Source organism: Cynocephalus volans, chromosome 5 (genome assembly GCF_027409185.1).
Source record: "Cynocephalus volans isolate mCynVol1 chromosome 5, mCynVol1.pri, whole genome shotgun sequence".
In the NCBI taxonomy this organism is placed as follows: Eukaryota; Metazoa; Chordata; class Mammalia; order Dermoptera; family Cynocephalidae; genus Cynocephalus; species Cynocephalus volans.
The window spans coordinates 158,524,818-158,544,732 of record NC_084464.1 but is presented as its reverse complement, the minus strand read 5'-3'; the positions used below and the strand labels follow the sequence as shown (position 1 = coordinate 158,544,732).

Genomic DNA, 19,915 nt, shown 5'->3' with positions numbered 1-19,915 from the left:
TAGCCAAAAGATTCATATTATCCTTCAATTCTATTTTTCCATGAACTTTTTGAGGTTCTCTTGTATTTAAAGTTACCGTCAAATTATATTTATGTAGTTAATTCCACTTAAAGTACTAAAATCATTACACAGTCCAAAAGATTTCAAATCTCTTAATAATAAGAAAATGGAAGTGAATACGTAATGATTTCTCATGTAATAGCCAAGAAAAGTGCAAGAGAGCCAACAGAGCAGAAAGCTGAATATATTACAGAACAAAGTTAATTAGCTGATTTCCAGAATATAGTTAAATGCTCAGCAGCCAGAATGAACCCATGAAAAGTTAAAACTAGGATTAAATAAGGGAAGTGTTAAAATTGTAATTCAAATAATCAAAGAACCCAAAATAAATATGACATTAGTTCATTAAAAAGTCATCTAGTGTGTATTTTTTAAATAAGTGATAATGAAGTATGGTAGCATTTATGCTCTTTTTATCACCCACTGAATAGGTTAAAGGAAACACGGTCTACTGCATGGACATTCACAAATTACAAAATATGCAATATTTTTTGTATTTCCCTAAACCCTCAAAGCTAGTACAGTACTTGTTAAATCTGAAGTGAGGGAGACATTTCTACTGCCACGTAGCTAATCAAAAACTCCTGGCCCTATCTGATGGGAAAATGGCTGATGTTGAAGTGCAGAAACATATTCCATTCCTAAGCGGTCCCAAAGTCTGGGGCCATGAAGAAGTCACTTGACACCTCTATTCTCCTGTTTTCCCGCAAGTGAAATTAGCCAATTCCACGTCCTTCAGAGATTTTCACAAGGGTAAAAGGCAAGAACATATACTTAAATGAAGTGGTATACTGGTGAATGTTTAACAACTAGCTGTGGGGTAGTTTGTGGAGGGTGGAGGGGCTTGCAAAATTTCCTTAAAATTTAACAGTCAGCTCTTGTGAGTCAACAGGAGCCAGCTCCAGCAAGCACAACAATGCAAAATGTTTTTATAAATGATTATAAGATAATGTGAGCCTAGAATAGGTATTTCCTAGGTCAAATAAAATTAGTGAAAAAAATATTTGTTGAATCCTCTGGGGCCAAGTGAAACTGAATTTTTAGTTAGCATATCTAGGATTAGCAAGGGCTGCACACCGTGGGGTGTGGCTGACACTGGATGTCATCGGTGTCATGTGGATCACTGGGGCTCTCAAGTACTCAGTGTGCCTCAGGAGCAGTGAAATTCATCCACCAGAGACGCACAAGGTCCACTTCCATGTTTACCACGAAGGTGCTGAGGCTCAAAGTCAGACCAAGCATGTGCAAGGCTTGACTTCAAGAGGGAGTTTAACAACCAGCCCCTAGTCACATCTTCACGTGTCTTTGCTTTTCTCTACCTCCTGTCCCATACGCACTGTCATGAGTAAAGAAAACTGTTCCTTTGTAAAAAATGCCCTTTAAGACAGCATACTATGATGCTATCAAAATTCCCAAACAACAAGTTTTATCCAACTATGTACAAATTTAAGATGAATACTTATGAAATGCTACTCATATCATGCTGAAAATCTATTTATGCAAAGCACAGGACTAACTGCATAAAAATGCTAAATGCAGATACTTAACTCTTATACTAAAATACACTTAATGTACCACACTACCAATTTATACATGTCTTAAACCGTGGCACATCAACCTTTAGGAAAGCAGGATGTTATTTCTCATTCTCCAGCTCTACAGCAACCTCACGAGCACATGAACGCATCAGTTGTGGCAGCCAGGCACCACAGACTGGTTCATGTTCTCAACTATGACTGCGTTTTAGACCGAACCACTTCCCTTAACTCTGTGGTGCATTTACGTAAAAGACAGTTTCAGTAGCCCCCACAGGAATATGAAGGCATATGTGAAAATATTTGCCATGAATGCTCTAAACATAAAAATAAAGAAGGTAAATGGGAATTTGTTCAATTAGTTGGCTGCTTAAGCTGTAAAATACTTTGTATTTTTAGGTTATAGACATTTATCATTAAAAATTAAGAATATTAATTATTTTAATGAGTTAAAATGCTGAAAATGTTTGTAGAAATTTTAGATCATTAATATACGACTAAAAACCTTTTAGTCTATTTTAAATTCTAAAGCCATATGTCATCTTCCTACCAACTATTATACTAATATTTTTTCCTAGGAGCTGAATACAGAGCACTGAGTTTCCTCACAATTTCACCTTTTTGGATCAGATCACCCAAACAGTTTTGTATGACTATATCACTATATCCTTACTGGAAAATAACACTAACAGTGTCCACTCTACTCAGATACAAGGGCAGAATTAAGAGAGAACAAAAGTCTTTTCTCCATTAAGTATATAAGAACTTCATGAAGCCAAAAAATAACTAGAATGGGAAAAACTGCAAGACCTTCCTTACTGATACAAGAGACTCAATGCGAGGGACTTAAATTTTTCTGGAGCTTGCTAAATGTCTGAGAGTTCCCTCTAGTAATGATTTATTCTCCACATGATGTACAAACCCCATGAACTCATTTTTCCATTTTAATAAACTACTTCAAATCAACAGTTGTTTAAAGTTAGGAAATTTGGTTAGAAAACTGATCCTTCCAGTCGCCCCCACAAAAAATTGCCACCTCCGTTATTAACTAGATACCAACTCTGAACTACCTTGCGACTCCTGAGGAAAGGCTCTGTTAGCCAAACTTCCCACGTCCACTTCTATTACAGGCCAGGGTCTTTCCTCGGATATTCTCTCCATAGAGTTATTATAGGCAGAGCCTCTGGTCATTTTGCCTAATATTAATTTCAGAAAAATATTAACATCAGGCAAGCGATCTACTCGTGCTGGTTGGTGCCAGAGCCTTGGGGCTGTGACAACCTACAGAGGGCCCCTGAACATCACTCATATACCACAGGAAAGAAGCCCAGCCGTGGCCTGCCACCCATCCTAAGGCTAAGATCACTGTGGAAGTGCACATGAGGAGTGGCAAGGAGACACGATGCTGGTGGAGTGAGACTACCTGGTATCATGGGCACTGCTGATGGGTTTGGGTGGTGCAGAGTCACCGCCAGAGGGGCTGGGGCGACCAGCAGCGGCAGCAGCAACAGTAGCAGCAGCAGAGCTGCCATGGTTCCGCACGTCCGAAGGCACGCTCCGAGTGCTAAGACGAGAAGAAAAGCTTCAGGAACACAGATGAGAAAGGGGATGAACTCGCACACGGTTTTCAATTAAAAACAAAATAGGGCAAGGAAGTGAAAAATATTTGAAAATATAAAATACAAATTGTTCTTTGAGATTCAGGTCTAGGAGTGAAAGAGAAAAAAAAAACTAATTTCAAGGCTTTTAAAAAAAATAATTGTGGTCCTTACCTCACGAATGCTGTCAAATAAAATTAACTTTTAAGAAGAGATTACATAGGGGAGAGAGAATGCTCACTACTTCAAGATGCAGAAATGCCACCACATTCAAAGTAATTATTATGGATGTACTAGAGTTTCTGAACTCACTTTAGCATTTAAGTTGCTTTGTAATTACATGTACACATGAAAATCAAGACTGGAAAGGTCATTCCAGTTTTTCTCCACTTTAAAAGTGATATTTAGTATTGTTTTTCAAATGTTTACTATGCTACGCACACTCAAATTTGTTTTCCTAAGGTAATTTTCAAAGAGAGAAAAGGAAAGAATTTCTCCAAAGCCAGAAAGCATTCAGTAGCTTGAGGTTATAAATAAGCTGGGAAACTAAGTTATCTTAAAAGGTACAGGTTTGTTTTAAAATTGCATATCTTATTCTTTTGCAACTAAGGCATTATAGTATGTCTTCAAGATAATGCAAAGAAGAGCTTTTAAAAGTGTATGAACAAGAATGCAGAAAAAATCTTCAGCTCTCATAGCAAGCATCCAGTAGTTGCAAGAGCATCAGCATGCACATCATAGAAGAACCTATAAAGCAAATGACTAGATGAGCACCAAATACCTGAATCCCTCTGGAGTTGGGATAATTAGATGTGGGTTAGGAGGGTCACTATGGCATCGAGGCACCTTCACAGGACGGGGGCTGTTCCGATGAATAGCTGCCAGTGGAAATAGCAACAAAGGCAACTTGTTAAAGTGGTAAATGGAAAATTGTCAAACCAGGCAATAAAATGGAATGTTACTTAATTTTGCCAGTGACCAAAATTAATCCAATTAAATAAGAAAAAATCACATTACATACTCAAATATTATGGAAAATGTCACTTTTTAAAAGTTAATAAGCTACGTTATGCGCTCAAACACATTTCTTTAAATCCTGGAATGAAATGTACATAATGTATGTTAAATTATTTTAACCCATTTAAGGGAGAGATAAAAATGTGGCTTATTTGTCATCTAATAAAACGGAGTTCTTTATGTTGTCTACACTTTAAAAAGATTTTGGTCAGTGGGGATACTTCAACAGGTCCTGAGTTTTATTTAATTCCTTTGAACCAAAAAAGGTGGATAAGGAACAATTTAACTGGATTTTTTTTTTTCCAGAGCACGTGTTCTTTTCTTAGTTTAAATGTTTTAAGTAGAAGCCAAATATGGATAAAACTTAAATTTCAAAACTAGAGATCTTACCTAGTCATTACAAAAATGCTAACAATTCCACTTTCCCAAATACTAATGGACAGGTGTTATATTTTGCCTATTTCTCCTTAACATGTTTTTCTCTTACTTCTATCTGTTTTACTCCTTAGTTTTTTCTTTTTAATGTCATATTTTCTCTTCATATGTTAATAATTTTAGTCTTACATCTGTTTTTTCCTAAATAAAAATCTTCTTTATAGTTTAGTTTGTTTCTGCTTAATAACATTACACAGGAGAGACAGAAGTACCAAAAATGGACAGATATAAAGTTCCCTTGCAAAAGAGAAATCAAGCAACTGTTAACCAAAAAATTAAGGCAATCTGTGTCTCTGGTTCATTATCTCAATTATTAACAATGCCAAATGGAAGAAATTCAATAGTAACAAAGGCAAAAAGAGAAAAAACAACAAAAATAACTTGGTGAGGATGATGTTTTCAATCCAGCAAAGATACTAGGAACTAATGAATCAATAATTATATAAAATCTTCCCATGAAGGTATAAAATAAAGACATTCTGTTTTTTAAAAAACACACAAACACAAGCTTAATATTCTTCACGCACAAAGCACACTTCTTTTAAGAGTGTGTATATTTAATGCTGCAAAACTGTGGATATTCATTGGAAAGAAAATTCAGATGGCCAATAAACATTAAATAGATGTTCAAATTTCACTAGTGGTGAACATTTATCATAGAGATACTTTTCATGGCCAAAACAAACAAAAGCCCATAAAGAAATGGTAGGAAGAATTACAGTACATCTATGATGGCCACACTGTGGCCACTAAAGAGAATGAATTAGATTTAAACCTGTTGACATGGAGGAATTTGTACAACTGTCAGATAAGAAGAGAGATTAATATCCAATATGATCCAATTTTTATACAGTAAATGGCAGGAAAACAACCCTATATATGCTTGTTTGATGATATGAACAGAGAAAAATATGGTAGAATATGTTTATATAATTACATGAATATAAAGAAAATATGGAAGGTTATACATCAGGCTGTTATCATTAGTTACGTGCTTAAAGCAGAGGGGAAGGAAGAAAGTAAGCTACAATAACAACAAAAATGGCTGTGCTCTCATTTTCATTAATTCCTCTTATAGGAAAAGAACACAAAACAAAATGATTATCCCTGTTGTGTACAGAATACTAGACTTTACAAACTATGAAAACCTTATTTAATTCTTATTAGCATCCAATTTTGCGCATTAGAAGGGAAGGCTCAATGATGTTAAATGAGCAGCCCTAGGTCACTTGTTGCAGGCAATCTGACTCTGAGTTCAGGTACACCATCCCATGGTGGCTGAGAGGACAAAGGACAACGTGAGTCTATACAGAGTGCTATCAATTAACTGTCCCACTGGCAGTGTGGAGTGACAGGCATATTAAAAAGATTACTGATTCAAATGTTACCAGCGATTACCTTTGGATTACAGGAGCATGAGTATTTTTTTCTTTTGTCCTTTGGAATTGTTTCCTACGCTAAAAATTTTTCTAAACATGCATCTTCTTCATTTTTCCATATGCTTTTTCTATATTCTAATTTTTCTACAATACAAATGATTCCTTATATAATGAAATATTTTAAAGTATTTCTCACTGAATTGATCATATATTTAGAGAAATATTTTAAGAGATCAGAAAATCAAAGTCTATTTATGATAATATGCTTAAGCAAAAGTTTGATAAGAATACAGCATGTCTTATATAAAACACTCAAGTAGATTTGCAAATAATTTTCACTTTCATAACAGCCTTGGGAGAAAGAGGTATAAACTGAATGAATTTTTAAAAAAAGAAACCAATGACTAAAACCTTTTGTCCTAAATTTTTTGTAGCTATCAAGTACACTTTAAGAAATAGAGTTGGTTTCAATATGTTTACCATTTGTGAATTGTTTTGTGTAATTTAAATTATGTAAAATTTCTAAGTTTTCATTTTCAGGTGTTTATGACACATAACAGTTTTGTTTAATTTACAGACTATCTCAAGAATAGCATAAAACAAAGCTTTTTCTTCATATATATTTTGTTTTTAAAGTTTCAACATATACTGTAAAGCTGTATATTAATTGTAATTGAAAACTGTAATTAAAGTAATGTATATCGTAGCATAGCTTAACTTGATTTTTTTAAGTAAAATCAAACCAGAATTTACTATGGTTAGTGGGGAAATGGTAATTAGGAAAACTGTGGTAAAAATAAATGCCCTTCTCATTCAAAAGGTAAAGAAGGAGAAAAAGAAAAACTCATCCACCTGCAGCAGGGGAGGCTCCTGCTACTTGACAGACAACTATCTCTCCCAGTCTTTCCTCCCCAAAAGAAAAGATTTTAAGGGGGAGAATGGAATAGTAGTGTTGGTGTAGGAAAAAAAACTGTAGTTTAACATTGCTGGCGAGCAGGGAATACCTTACGTTGGCAGTTTAATATTCCTGTCGGATTTACAAAGATCACCGTGGAGCTCTCCATGTACATACCTCATCTGTGTCACTTTCGTTGTCTCTTTCCTGAATATTCTTAAAACACTTATTACACTATTTTAAATGCCTGCAAAAACAAGATGATTTGTTCACCCAAACCATTAGGCTCCAGGAGAAATGCTGTAGGGCTGTCTTACCAAGGTACAAACCTGTAACAGGACTGTGCGGCTTTCCTATGACATGGCCAATGCACTCGTTCATCAGGGCTTGCAAACTCTAGAAACCAAAGAAAAATGGGAAAGGAGAAGAGAAACAATTTAAACCCTCTTCATTATATAAGTAGCACAAATTAGGTTTTCAGTATATTTAAAAGAAACATGCTAGCCTCGTAAATATTTTCAAAGTTAGTTTAGAAAGAAATAGGTAAAAACATAAACTGAACACAAATTGTACATTATTTAAAATAGTACAGTATACAATTCCATTTTTATAAATAAAAGCAAATTAGCAGTTAATTCCCCGTAACACAATTATATGCACAAGCAAAGAACTTTTCTTGTAATCATCTCTACTATTGGGAGGATGAAATGAATGAATTCATATTCTAAACATTTTTTGACCTGATGGAATTTATCTGAATAACAGTAATAATACTTACACTGGCCACAGGCTCTCAAATGATGCACAACAAAGTGAAATAGTTAATCCTATTCTTCATTAAACTACCAAAAAGTAGCAACTAAATTGGCTAAATTTTATAGTTTATAAAATACGAAGCTAACAAATATTTTAGAAGTGCCAGGGTTTACAAACAACTAGACATTGATTTAGCTGAACACTATTGCTACAAAAAGAAAAGAACACTGGGCCGGCCCATGGCTCACTCGGGAGAGTGTGGTGCTGAGAACACCAAGGCCCCGGGTTCAGATCCCATATACGGATGGCCGGTTCGCTCACTGGCTGAGCGTGGTGCTCACAACACCAAGTCAAGGGTTAAGATCCCCTTACCGGTCATCTTTTAAAAAAAAAAAAAAAAAGAAAAAGAAAAGAACACTGAATATCTTACTATGCTATTAAGAGTGCTTTAACTTCTCAGGCATTATGATTACAATTGTGTAAAAAATATTTAAGAACCACTGTTATATATAAAAATATACAGAGAATAGAGAATAATCAACTTCTTCATTTTTTAATGAAAAAACTTTAGACTATCCCATACCAAGAAGTCATCTTCAGGTAAAGCTGAAATAAAGGCAGGTTCAATGGCTTGTAGAAAATCAAATCCTTGAGTTGCCCACCTGTTACATGAAAAAGTTCAATAATCACAAAATGACCAAGAAAATGCTGTAGCAATTTTAGACTGCACAACAGTGAAATGTAATTAAAAAATTACTATCTAGGACAAAACACGTTTCTTTGTCTTTATATAAATGACTGAGTTGAGAAGATGTACAGAGTGACCTTTTGGGAAAGAAAGACAAAATGGCTTTTTTTTAAAAAGCCAATGGGAAGCATGAAAAATTTTAGAAGAGATGGGTGCCATTTGTAATTCAATTACTTATGAGTTGTGATATACAAAGTTCCTACTTTTAGTCCCAGGCATAGCAAATTTGTGTTTTCTCCAACATGGAAAATGGTCCTAAAAGTGTCCCATGATGTCCCTCCATTATGAATTACAGAACATCCAGTATTTCCCACAGAGTCATAATACTTTAATAATTATGTTTACTTCAGTGGAGCTACTATTGAGCCTCACGGATGATTTACACATTTTTCCTCTGCAAATTCCAAAATAGCTTCTTAATAAATAAACTGGTTACCAATTTGTTTTTCATTTACACTAAGTAACAGGCTTAAGTTTCATGAGGAAGGAAAAAAAGATTAGCAATCAGGAAGACTTATCCAGGGAGAATGTGAACACCCTTAAAGATAAGTCAGTTTGGAACCCCCCCAAAAAGAGGGGGGGATTAGTTCCATATTTTCATTAAAAGAAAAAAAAAGTGTCATCAAGGAGTTTAGAATGCTCTTTCTTGTGTCATCTCCTCAAAAATTGCATGTAAAATATACAAACAAAATATGAGTACTAGCAAAACCCCACACAACTCGTGCAGCATACATCCTACTGGGTTATTACCTGGGTCGTGTACCTCTACCACTCTCACATTTAGTCAGGACATAATTCATCCATTTCCGGGCAAAGCTTATGTATTTGTCTCCTATCTTCTGTCTAAACTCTCCAGACATCAAACGAACAACTTCTTTATGATACTGTAAGAAGATTCCACGTATATCAAAATTAAGAAGAATACAATTATTATAGTAATACCTACACATTATAATGCCATGTCTGTTTAAAATGTCATTTTCTAAAACAGAAAGAAAATCCAATTAAAATTTATATATTCTGAATAGCATGCAGAATTATAGAGAGTACAGTGTCTCAAAATGCAGTTTCATAACTATTTTACTCATAAGTTTAAATTAAGAATGTGTTTTTATTATATTAAATATCTCACAAAGAAAGTTTTAAAATGTAAGTAGGGCTGGCTGCTTAGCTCAGTTGTTTAAACCGTGGTGCTGATAAAACGTAAGAAGAAAGTGGGCACAAAATAAAAAGTGGGCAATTATCTGACAGTTTAAAAATAAACTAACATTTATAATATCCAGCAATGGTGTAAGATGACATTCTTAACTAACCTGTGATTATAATTAATATCAAATTTTCCGTAAAAGATTTATAATACTTTCTGTACACAAGTTACAAAGCAGTTACTAAACTGTCCTGTGTTTTTCCTCTTTTATACCTACCTCGAACCCAAAATTGTACCCCTGAATCATTGCTTCTCGGTAGTACTGCTGCAATGTGACAGATTCAGATTCATCAACTTCAACATCAAATTCTGATGTGAACATGTGGTCCACTCGGTCAATAGCATTGCTTATTCTGTTGCATAGCTCTAGTGCGTCATTCTAAAGAGACCCAAACCATGATTAATCCAAGATGAAGCAAATCACACAATACACATTGCATTTTAAAGGAACCTTTCCTTCATCATCAAACAGACATTAATCACTGCAATACATTTCGGTCACATTTATTCTAGTTATCAAAAGGAATGAATGAATACAGAAGAGATTCTATCATTTTCATTTTTATTTGCATTAGGCATTCTTGAACATCTTATGAAACACAAGAGGAAAAAATCTATTTAACATGATTATGCATAACTACAATCGGGTCTTAGAATAGACACTTTTGCCTTCAATATTTTTTTGTATCAACCACCCATGTTTTTTACTCTTGGGGGGTTGATCAAACATAAGTATGGTTTCACTTCCAGAGAGCGAAAATACCCACAAATTTCTAAATGACCTCCACAACGTTATCAAATCACACTGTCCTTCTCATTCCCCGGCTACTCTCTAGTCCAGGAGTTCCCAACGGGGGCTGATTTTGCCCCCATCCTCAATGTCTGGTGACATTACCTAGGGATATTTTTGGCAATGTCTGGAGATATTTTTGGTTCCAAAAACTTTGAAGAAGGGACGGAATCTACTGGCACCTGGCGGGTAAAGGCCAGGAATGCTGCTAAACATACTACAATGCACAGATGTAGCCCATCTACACACACATATAACAAGGAATTATTGGACCAAAATGTCAGCAATGTGGAGGGTGAGAAATCCTGCCCTGGTTAAACTTTTGTTGTCTCTGTAAGCAACACCACAACAACTCCAAATTGCTCTCCCTTTCCACTTGTCCTTAAACACATAAGCATACACAGGGTCTCCATCAAGCAATCCCCCTACATATTGTTATAAAACATTTTTCTGAAATCTTCAACAACTCCCTCATGCTTAGAAAATAAAATCCGATCTCTCTCAACCACCTGATTTTTGCCCGCCTTGGCTTATCTCTTATTTCTTTCCATTGTATACATCAAAACCCAGCCAAATCAGACTATGTGATATTCAGTGAATATACCCAGAACCTAAATCCATAGACATCAATGCCCAAATGTTCCTTTCGTCAGTTCATTCTCAATTTGCATCTTTTGAAATCCTCCTAAGCTGAAATGCCACCACGGTGCTATTCCCAGATGCTATTAGGAGGCTGTAAGCTCTCCCTCCTCTGTACTTTGGTGTGACAGTTCAGGTCCTTAGGGCTATAAATTCCTTAAGCTCAAGAATAATCAATATCTTATATCATTTTACATTCTCAAGAGTTCTCTGGCTCAAACTAAAAAAAAGACAAAAGTCCCCTGCCCTGGTGTCAGGGTGAGATTACAATCTATGAGAGAGATAAGAGAAACATTTAGTTAATAAATGTTTATATATAAGTAAGACAAATCAGAATGACAGAAGAAAAACAAATGTTTACCAAATGACTTGTAATCTCAGGGAGTGCTTCTTCTTCAAGAGTCAAGCCTTAATGTGACTAAGAAGACATAATTGATGATTGTGGAAAAGTGTGGATGAGACAAGACTGATAAATGGGGTACAAAATAGAAAGCAGTAAAAAGAGAAAACAATGGGAAAAGAAAGTGAGGCTCTGGCTTATCATAAACTTTGAAGGCCTCTGTGCCTATCTACAACTGCTTTTTTTAAATCATAGTTAATATGGCTGAATTATTTGTTAAATGAAGGAAAAAATAAATCTTTTAGATTACACATTATTGATACAGAGTACCTATAGTAATTACTGGTAACCGCTAAAGGAGAAAGTAATTTACGTTAAGAACAAAGAGACCTAAAATCCAATCTCAACTTTGCTACTAACCAGCCATGTGACCACTATGAAGTCACATAACTGCTCAATTGTTCCCCAGTTCCAGGAAAGATCTGGAAAATTTTTAGTTGGGACATGGAAAAATGTGTAGTAGGGAGAGACAGAGAATGTGGAGGACAATTTAAGAGCTCATATTCTTTGAAGGATATTACATTACAGGACAATGATTCTTCCACAGCATTACATCCAAAAGTAAACACATGAGCTAAGGCAGAGGTGATAGGGTAATACCTTTAGCTGCTGCAAAGCTTTGGCGATAATCGGCTGACTGGATGTCTGCTCTTGGCGAAGAGTCATGAGCCCCTCAATGGACTGCTGGAAAGCTTTCCTCTGAATAGTGAGATGGGAGGACTGCATGACAACTAGTAAAAGATTGTCCACCTGGGAGGAAAATCAAACACAGGGCATAAAAACAAACCCAGTTACTGTTTTCCCACTCTAGATCAACTCCCAGTCCAAAAACAATGCCAACCTCAGGCCAACAACCATCTGATCAGGAAGTCACTTTCTAGAGAAGCTGCTCCCACAATCAATGCACTGTCTGAGATCTTCAACACAGGAAGAAGAACCCCACAGGACTGCATGACATCTCTGAAATATCTTAGAACTCCAAGCAGTTCAATACTGCCGGTACAGTGGGTGGGTGGGTGGGTGTGTGTGTGTGTGTGTGTGTGTGTGTGTGGGTGTGGGTGTGTGTGTGTGTGTGTGTGTGTGTGTGTGTGTGTGTGTGTGTGTGTGTGGGTGGGTGTGTGTGTGTGTGTGTGTAGAAGAAAAAGGAGGAAGAATGGAATCAGATGAGGGGCCTGGTATGAACCATTAAGAAATCAAGGCTTTATGACTTTTATTCTTTAAGAGACAGTCATTGCAGTATTTTGAGTAGATCTGTGATGTGATCAAATGTATGTATGTACAGTGATCATTCTGGAAGTACCAAAACAAACAAACAAAGAACTGAAGGGAAGGAAGGTGAGGCTTGAAGTAGGGAAACTGAAAATAAGAAACTGCAATAGTTGTAGAAAGCGTGGTGAAGTTCTGACGATGGCAGCTGCTGTGGGGATGTGGAGAAAGGATCATTTACTGCAAATGTTTCCAGCTTGTCAGGGCTAGTGATTAAGTAGGAAGGGTGGGAGGCTGAATTTATATTAACCATCACATTTCTGGCTTAACCTAGTGAGTGGATGGATCACCATTCCTGAGACAGCGAGCACAGGAGAAAGAGCAGATGTGTGGGGTGAGGGAGACAACTACAAAATGAAAACTAAATAATAACCAGTAAACCAGAACACTTGAAGAACTGGGATTTCTGGAACTACAAATTACATTAGTGACGTAATTCATTTTAGATTTAACTACATGACTGTACTAAAGAAAAAGGTACAGATGAAACAGATGGTTTATTTTGAATATTCTGGTATAATTTACATTACCTAAGAGAATTTACATTACTTAATTGAATTTAATGAAATATTCTAGAACAAATTATGCTGCAAAATTACCTACTAAATCACTGAGGCACTTTTTGGGTAAATAAACACTTGAGATTACCAGGGCGGTTAAACCAATCATTCAGGAGCTGCTAATAATTCATTTTTCCTAAGTATTTTAAGTAAATAAGACCACTGACAGATGGGGGTGGGAAGTGGGTGTGGGAACCAGGAGTGAGACATACCTGCATGCTTCTCAGGGTATCAACAGTCTCCACCTGAGGCACAATTTTGACAGGCTGTGCTTCCCATGAGAGCCAGCTGTCATCTGAATCACGGGCTCGATCGCTATGCTTGGTTAGAAGTAGATAGGCATCAATGAGCACATCATCTGACTCTTTTGAACAGTCCTTTCCTGCGGCTGCATTGAGTAACTGCAAAATAATACTCTTCTCCTTAGCAAGAGTGTCTGGAACAAACACTTGCAGGTTTTCTAACCCAGGAATTTGTATCTGGAAAAGAAATAATCCAATCTGAAACTAAGGAACACTGCACATTACAGAAATACGTTATTTAAAAAAAAAAAAAAAACTAGAAAAAGTCAAGCAGACTTGGGGAAGGGGATGTGGGAAAGGCATTCATCAGAACAGTGAGGGGAATTTGCAAGTAGTTTTACTCAGTACAGCTCAAGGAGGGAGGGGAAGAGAGAGAATTTGGGAATGTATCAGAGGAGAGATGCTTGTAGTTTCTCCAATTCCAGGGCATCCTCTTAATTGTTTCATTTTCAACAACAAAGAAAATACTCTTTAGGAGATGAATCAGTCTGAAACAACCTCAATCAATGCTAGTGGTAATTCTGACTCAGTAAAAAGGTAGAAAATATTAACACAGATTTACTACTTATTTGCAGGGGGAAGGGGGGAATAATCATAAAAAGCCTCTTAGAGATCATTTTAGTAAGGGATACATATCAATGACATTGTGCAGGTCACACATCCCACCCCAGGTATGTGCTTAGGATAAAATTGTGGGCTTGGGACATCATCATACACAGATTCTAAAAGTAAAAGGGAGTATAAAGATGATGACCTAAAATGTGGCTCTAGTGATGACCAGGACACTGATATCAAAGATTCATGTAAAACCTTTGAACTGCTTCGGGAAATGTGATGGTGAAAAACAAAACCATTATTTAAAAGCAATATTTTTATGCACATTATTTTAAATATATATGAGGGGGAAATTACAATAAAAAAATTTAAAATTTAAAAAAAACAGAAAAAAGCTAAAATACACACATGCATATAATACACACACACACACACATACACACACACACACACACACGGGGTCTTCAAAAGGCTCATGGAAAGATTTGGATTTTCTTTTAATTTTATTTTTCTACAAACTTTCTGAAGTACCCTCATATGCGTGACTAAATTAATTAAATACTATAAGTGAATATTTGGTTATTTATTTGCATTCTTAACCTAAGTTAATAAGTATGAAAAAGTTTGTTTTTCTAACGATTTCACTGTCAAATTATGGCACAGTCCTATTAATGGGGTTAATGGATGGCTTCCAAAGTCTAAAATATTTACTATCTGGACCTTTAAAAAATTTTTGCCTGTTTTAGAATAAAGTAGGAAAGGCAAAATACTTTAATTACACCATCTTAAATATTTACCTTAACATACTGTTTTGATTTCAGAACATCCAGGAGGTCTCTAACTGGGGCTGAAAGTATGAATTCTGCTGCTATTTCCAGGTCCTAGGATCATAGTTACAAAGAAACTTCTTTAGGATTAGCTTTCTTAAAAAATAAAAGAAAAATATAACAATTATTAATCAGGATTGCAAACTCACCTTTCTTAACATTTTAGCAAATCCTAGTGCTTTCGAGGCTCTTTCTCTGGCTTCGTGAAAGAGCTCCTTCAGCGCTCGGCTGATCTCTATAACAGACCTCCTGCCAAGTGGATTGAAGTCCAGTCAGAACATTAGCGTATGCTCCAGAGGTGCAAGAGGCATTTAACAACAAAGATGAAGCCAACTCCAAATCACAGTAATAAATAAAGACTGCAGATTTTTTAAATGGGAGCAAGCAATTATTAAGAATGTATTCAAAATAACCAGAAGCTTGTGCCTCATGGTTTAGTAGAAACTATTTGTGTCTTTCAAATATAAGTAAGGGCCCATTTAATAACCTTCAAATAACAGTAAGCTCAATTTTCTAAAGATTTCATTATGATAATTTCTTAGAGTTTGAGAGAAGTTCTTGACTCCCAGCTCATAATCTAATTAAAAAGAAATATATACAGTGCAGTCTGGTAAATGTTTAACAACTCTTCCCCCCAAAATACCATCTTACATTGTATATGCCTATTTCTGTGGTGTAAGTACTCCCATCATAGCTGATTTCAAGGTGGCACTATGGGTATCACTTGGGAAGAGATGTACACAAACAGCTCTCAAACCAGGACAAGCCAGCTCCAGCACATGACTGTATACAAACCCCCCACATAGACCCCTCCTTAGTAAACAAGCAAAGCATCATTAAGAGCCATTCTCTAGTTCGCCATCTTAATTCTTGAATTTTCATTTTATTTTGAATCCACTGTGTTAGCTCGCAAAACCGTCAAGACCTACAATCTGATTCATTCCATTTCTCAGACAGTCAATATTTTCCAGGTGAGAATCTATGTGGAAACTTCTTTCTCTAACCCTGGCATAAAAATATTCCAGGTTTTCTGAAACTCAAAAAGTGTTTTTCATCATGGTCTGGACGATGAGAGAAAACATTTTGGCTCTGCTCTTGAGAAGTCAGTTCCATTTGAGCATTTGCTAAGATTGAATCACATGACAGTGCTGATAGATGGTCAGAAAATGGCTATATTGCTGATACACAAGGGTACTTCAAAAAACTTGTAGAAAAACAGAATTGAAATATAATACAAATCTTTCCATGAACGTTTTGAAGTACTCTCATATATGCCACAAAAAATAGCAATTTTACATGATCAGCCTACCTATCATCTGCATGGAATTGGAGGAAATTCAACAGACGAGAAAGCCATAGTTTCATACACTTAAGCTTAAAGTTCAATGGAAGGAATAAGCTGAGCATAAAAACAATAAAATGTATCAAATGTCATTAAGGTGTACTCATGGACTGCTGCAGAGGTTTTAAAAGACAAAAGCATAATATTTAATTAAAGACATTCCAGAAAATGTGGATGGAGATAATTTCTATCCATTGAGTCAACTTTATATCCCTTCCTCTAAAGGCACTATTTTTATTACGCTAAATAAATTCTAAGTTCACCTTCAAAGAAAATTTCACAAAAAATAATAACCAAGAGATCATATGAAAAGAAAAGATGATGTAAATAAATCTCTTTAGTTCTACTGCCCCAATTCTTCCAGTCCAACACAACTGGGTTTGAACAAGGTTCACTCTAGGCTCTTCACCAAGAGTAAAAGTACAGAAGATAAGAAATAGAAGAGGAAAGAAAATGCAACTCCAACCGTATTTCATCTGAAGCACTGTTGTCATCAGCACTGGTCCAAAACTCAGCACAGCTCTCCTGTAAGCCAAATTCTAAAAAACTTCCTGTAGATTTCAGCAGCATTCCCGCAATGTCACTAAGGGAACAAAAATAACAAAAAATAAAACACAGAAGGAAACTGTCCTCAATCATATCTTCATTCTTGAATGAAAAACTGAAAGGCTCAGCTATTGCTTCAATAGTTTAAAAATCAAGTACAATGAGAATTTTCTTTTAACATAAGATCATGGCTAATTTGAAAAAGTAGAAATCTGGGTTATGGCATGTACCTTTTGTTCAATTACCACAGTATTTCATGATAAACTTTAAAACCTTAAATTGTATTCATAGCAGCTATGTGATTATTACACAAATGTTATTTTCATCTTAAACAAATGCTCAAAATGGTATAAAATAGCCTCAAACAGAGAAAATGATAGGATAGAAAAACAAAGTGAATTCCTTAAATGCAACTGTTTTTAAAAATTTCCCTCACAATTAGCTTTTTATGTCAATAAACATGAAATACTCTATATAGCTGATCTTCCTCACTGAATACACAATCTAAACACTAGTGTTAAAATGTACACCCAAATGTATAAAATAAATCTAAATGAGTGTAATAAAAATGCAACAACAGTTTATTGACCTCTATGATGTTCAAGGAGAGGAGCTTATGATCAAGTGAGAGAAAGCAGGTAAGTATACAGCCAGCATCAGATGTGGCAGAAGGTGAGTGCTAGGGCTGCTGTCAGAGGAGAAAGTGCAAACCCACTGAGGGCACAGTTGCATACCCAGCTGAAGGCACGTTTCATAGCCAGAAAGCCCTGCAATGGGCCTTGTAGGCAAACACAGAACTGTAATAGGCAGAATAATAGTGGGAAGAGGGTATCTGCCAGGAAGAAAACGGAGGAGGGACAAGGAAAGTCCAGGAAGAAAAATAAATAGAATCAAATGGCATGAAGATGTGTCAAGCAAGAGGCATATTTGTGATAAAAGAAACCGTCCAATCTGAAAGGAGTAGAGGGTATTTATGCTACAGAGGGGTGGTAGAATAAGACTGGACAAGTAAATTGGGGCCATCCTGTGACGGCTTTGGACATCCAGCAAATTAGTTCAATCATTTGGTAGGCAAAGAAGATGGGCTTTAAAATATCTGAGTGGGAAAGGATTTGATTAAAAACATGCTTTTAGGAAGAACAATACACAAGGATATCCACAATGGATTTATTCAACAAATATTGAGTGCCTATTATATACTAAGCAGTAGTGAACAAAGCAGATAAAAGCCCTCCAATGAATAAAGAAAAACAATAAATAAAACAAAAAAGGAAAAATATATGGTATTTCAGATATTAGCAAGTGCTATAGAGTGGAAGAAAATAGGAAAAAAGCTAAAGAGTACTTGTGGGTAAGAATTTCAATTTTAAATATACTGAGAAGGTAACATTTGGACAAAGACCTGAAGGAAGTGGAGAAATGAGTCATGAAAAGAACTTGGGGAATAGCATTCCATGTAAAGGGATCAGCAAGTGCAAAGGGCCTGAGGCAGGAACATGTCCGGCCTGTGAGAAACAGTAAGAAAGCCACTGTGGCTGCAGAGTAAGCACAACAGAGTCTAGCAGGAGATGAGGACAAATGAGAGGTCAGATCAGGATGGCCACCGTCTAGGCACTCTCAATTTTACTAAGATACGGAGCCACTGGAGTATCGAGAGGAGAAAATGGTATGATGTACATTTTGACAAGATCACTCTGGCTATGGCACTGAGAATAAACTATAGGAGACAGAACAAGGGAGACTTCTTAAAGAGCTACTGCATGTAAGAAATGACAACCTGCGAAGAGCAGTAGCCTGAAGTGGTGAGCAGAGGTCAGATTCTGGATGTACCCTGAAGGGACAACCAAAAGAAATAGAGGTAGTGTGTGAGAGAAAGAAAGAAATAAGGGTTGATTTTAACACTGATTGAACCTGGGAGAAATAGTATATGAAGCAGAAGTTGCTACAGTCACACGAAATGCAATAGAGTCCAGAACTAGCAGAGCAGAAGCAGGCAGTCCCACAAGAAGGGACAGTGAAAAAGCTGGGAGGTTCACAGAACAAGGAACATGAGCGCAAAGGCCAGAGACTACACTCTAGGGAATGTGAAGGTCAAGCAAAAGATAAAAGATAAAAACACAAAGTCTGACAGGAAGAAGTGAGGGTACAGCAAAATTACATATCATGAATTTGTAATGAAACTAGCCAGTAACCTTTTAAAAAATTTCAACAAAGCTTGACAGGCTGGAAACAAAATGCAAATAGAAGAAATTGTAGGCAAAGCAGAATTACGGAAAACTAAAAGGGGAGAGATGTTGAAAATGGCCATGAATGCACTTTTCAAAAAGTTTGACTATGGGAACCAAGCTGCATAGGAAAGCAAGGAGAGTCAGGCTGAGGGAATGGGAGAGTAATGAGACAAGAGCAAGTTCACTATTCCCACAAAATAAAGAGAGAGGATGAAAAAGAATCGGCAATTAGGACAGAAAAGTGGATACAAGACTGAGATACTAAGTATGAGACAGAGATCGGTGGAGTCCAGAACCATGAGTCACTGAAGCTGGAAGAGCACTCAGCGTGAGAGCTGAAGTAGCACAGAATGGACACAAAGGGAGAAGAAGCCCTGAGCTGGGCATGAAAGCCTTATACAACAGAGACAGAAGAAATAAAACAGCTAAGGAGACAGGTGGGAGACGGTAGCACAAGGATGCCAGCCTGGAGGATTGGGAAAGTCATGAGACAAGAGCAAGTTCACGGCTCACTCAAATTAGAGAGAGGACGTAAAAAGAACAGTGTTCTTCTAGAGCACAGAAGAACACTCCCCGCACTGTGTCAAATCAAGTCTGTGGTGGGGCGCCACCAGCAAAGACCACTGAAGTGCACCCTGTGTTCAACATCCATAGGTCTGCAGTCAAGAAAATACACACCTTTCTCAGAAGAAACAGACAAGGACTGCACTCCCTCCTCATGACTTTCCTTTGTTTACATTTCTGTTCTTTCCTCATACATAAACCCAGTTTATCAAGAGATTCTGTGGTTAGTATTACATCCCCATAACAGTATCACTGAAAACACATAC

General features: G+C 36.4%; 1 protein-coding gene across 4 annotated transcripts in view; it reads right to left on the bottom strand.

Moving 5' to 3' along the window:
- The window catches only part of MAP3K4 (mitogen-activated protein kinase kinase kinase 4), a 118,033-nt gene that overhangs the window by 16,957 nt on the left and 81,161 nt on the right, over positions 1 to 19,915 (bottom strand). The window contains exons 7-17 of one of the 4 annotated variants that reach the window (XM_063096870.1): positions 16,778 to 16,894; positions 15,119 to 15,218; positions 14,940 to 15,023; positions 13,498 to 13,764; positions 12,060 to 12,209; positions 9,848 to 10,009; positions 9,174 to 9,307; positions 8,259 to 8,337; positions 7,237 to 7,315; positions 3,975 to 4,071; positions 3,019 to 3,159 (exon numbers count right to left, since the gene is read on the bottom strand). In XM_063096870.1, coding sequence (XP_062952940.1) covers positions 3,019 to 3,159; positions 3,975 to 4,071; positions 7,237 to 7,315; positions 8,259 to 8,337; positions 9,174 to 9,307; positions 9,848 to 10,009; positions 12,060 to 12,209; positions 13,498 to 13,764; positions 14,940 to 15,023; positions 15,119 to 15,218; positions 16,778 to 16,894 — 1,410 coding nt within the window. The remainder of the gene's footprint in view (positions 1 to 3,018; positions 3,160 to 3,974; positions 4,072 to 7,236; positions 7,316 to 8,258; positions 8,338 to 9,173; positions 9,308 to 9,847; positions 10,010 to 12,059; positions 12,210 to 13,497; positions 13,765 to 14,939; positions 15,024 to 15,118; positions 15,219 to 16,777; positions 16,895 to 19,915) is intronic. The other 3 variants (XM_063096871.1, XM_063096872.1, XM_063096873.1) reach the window with 3 other exon arrangements.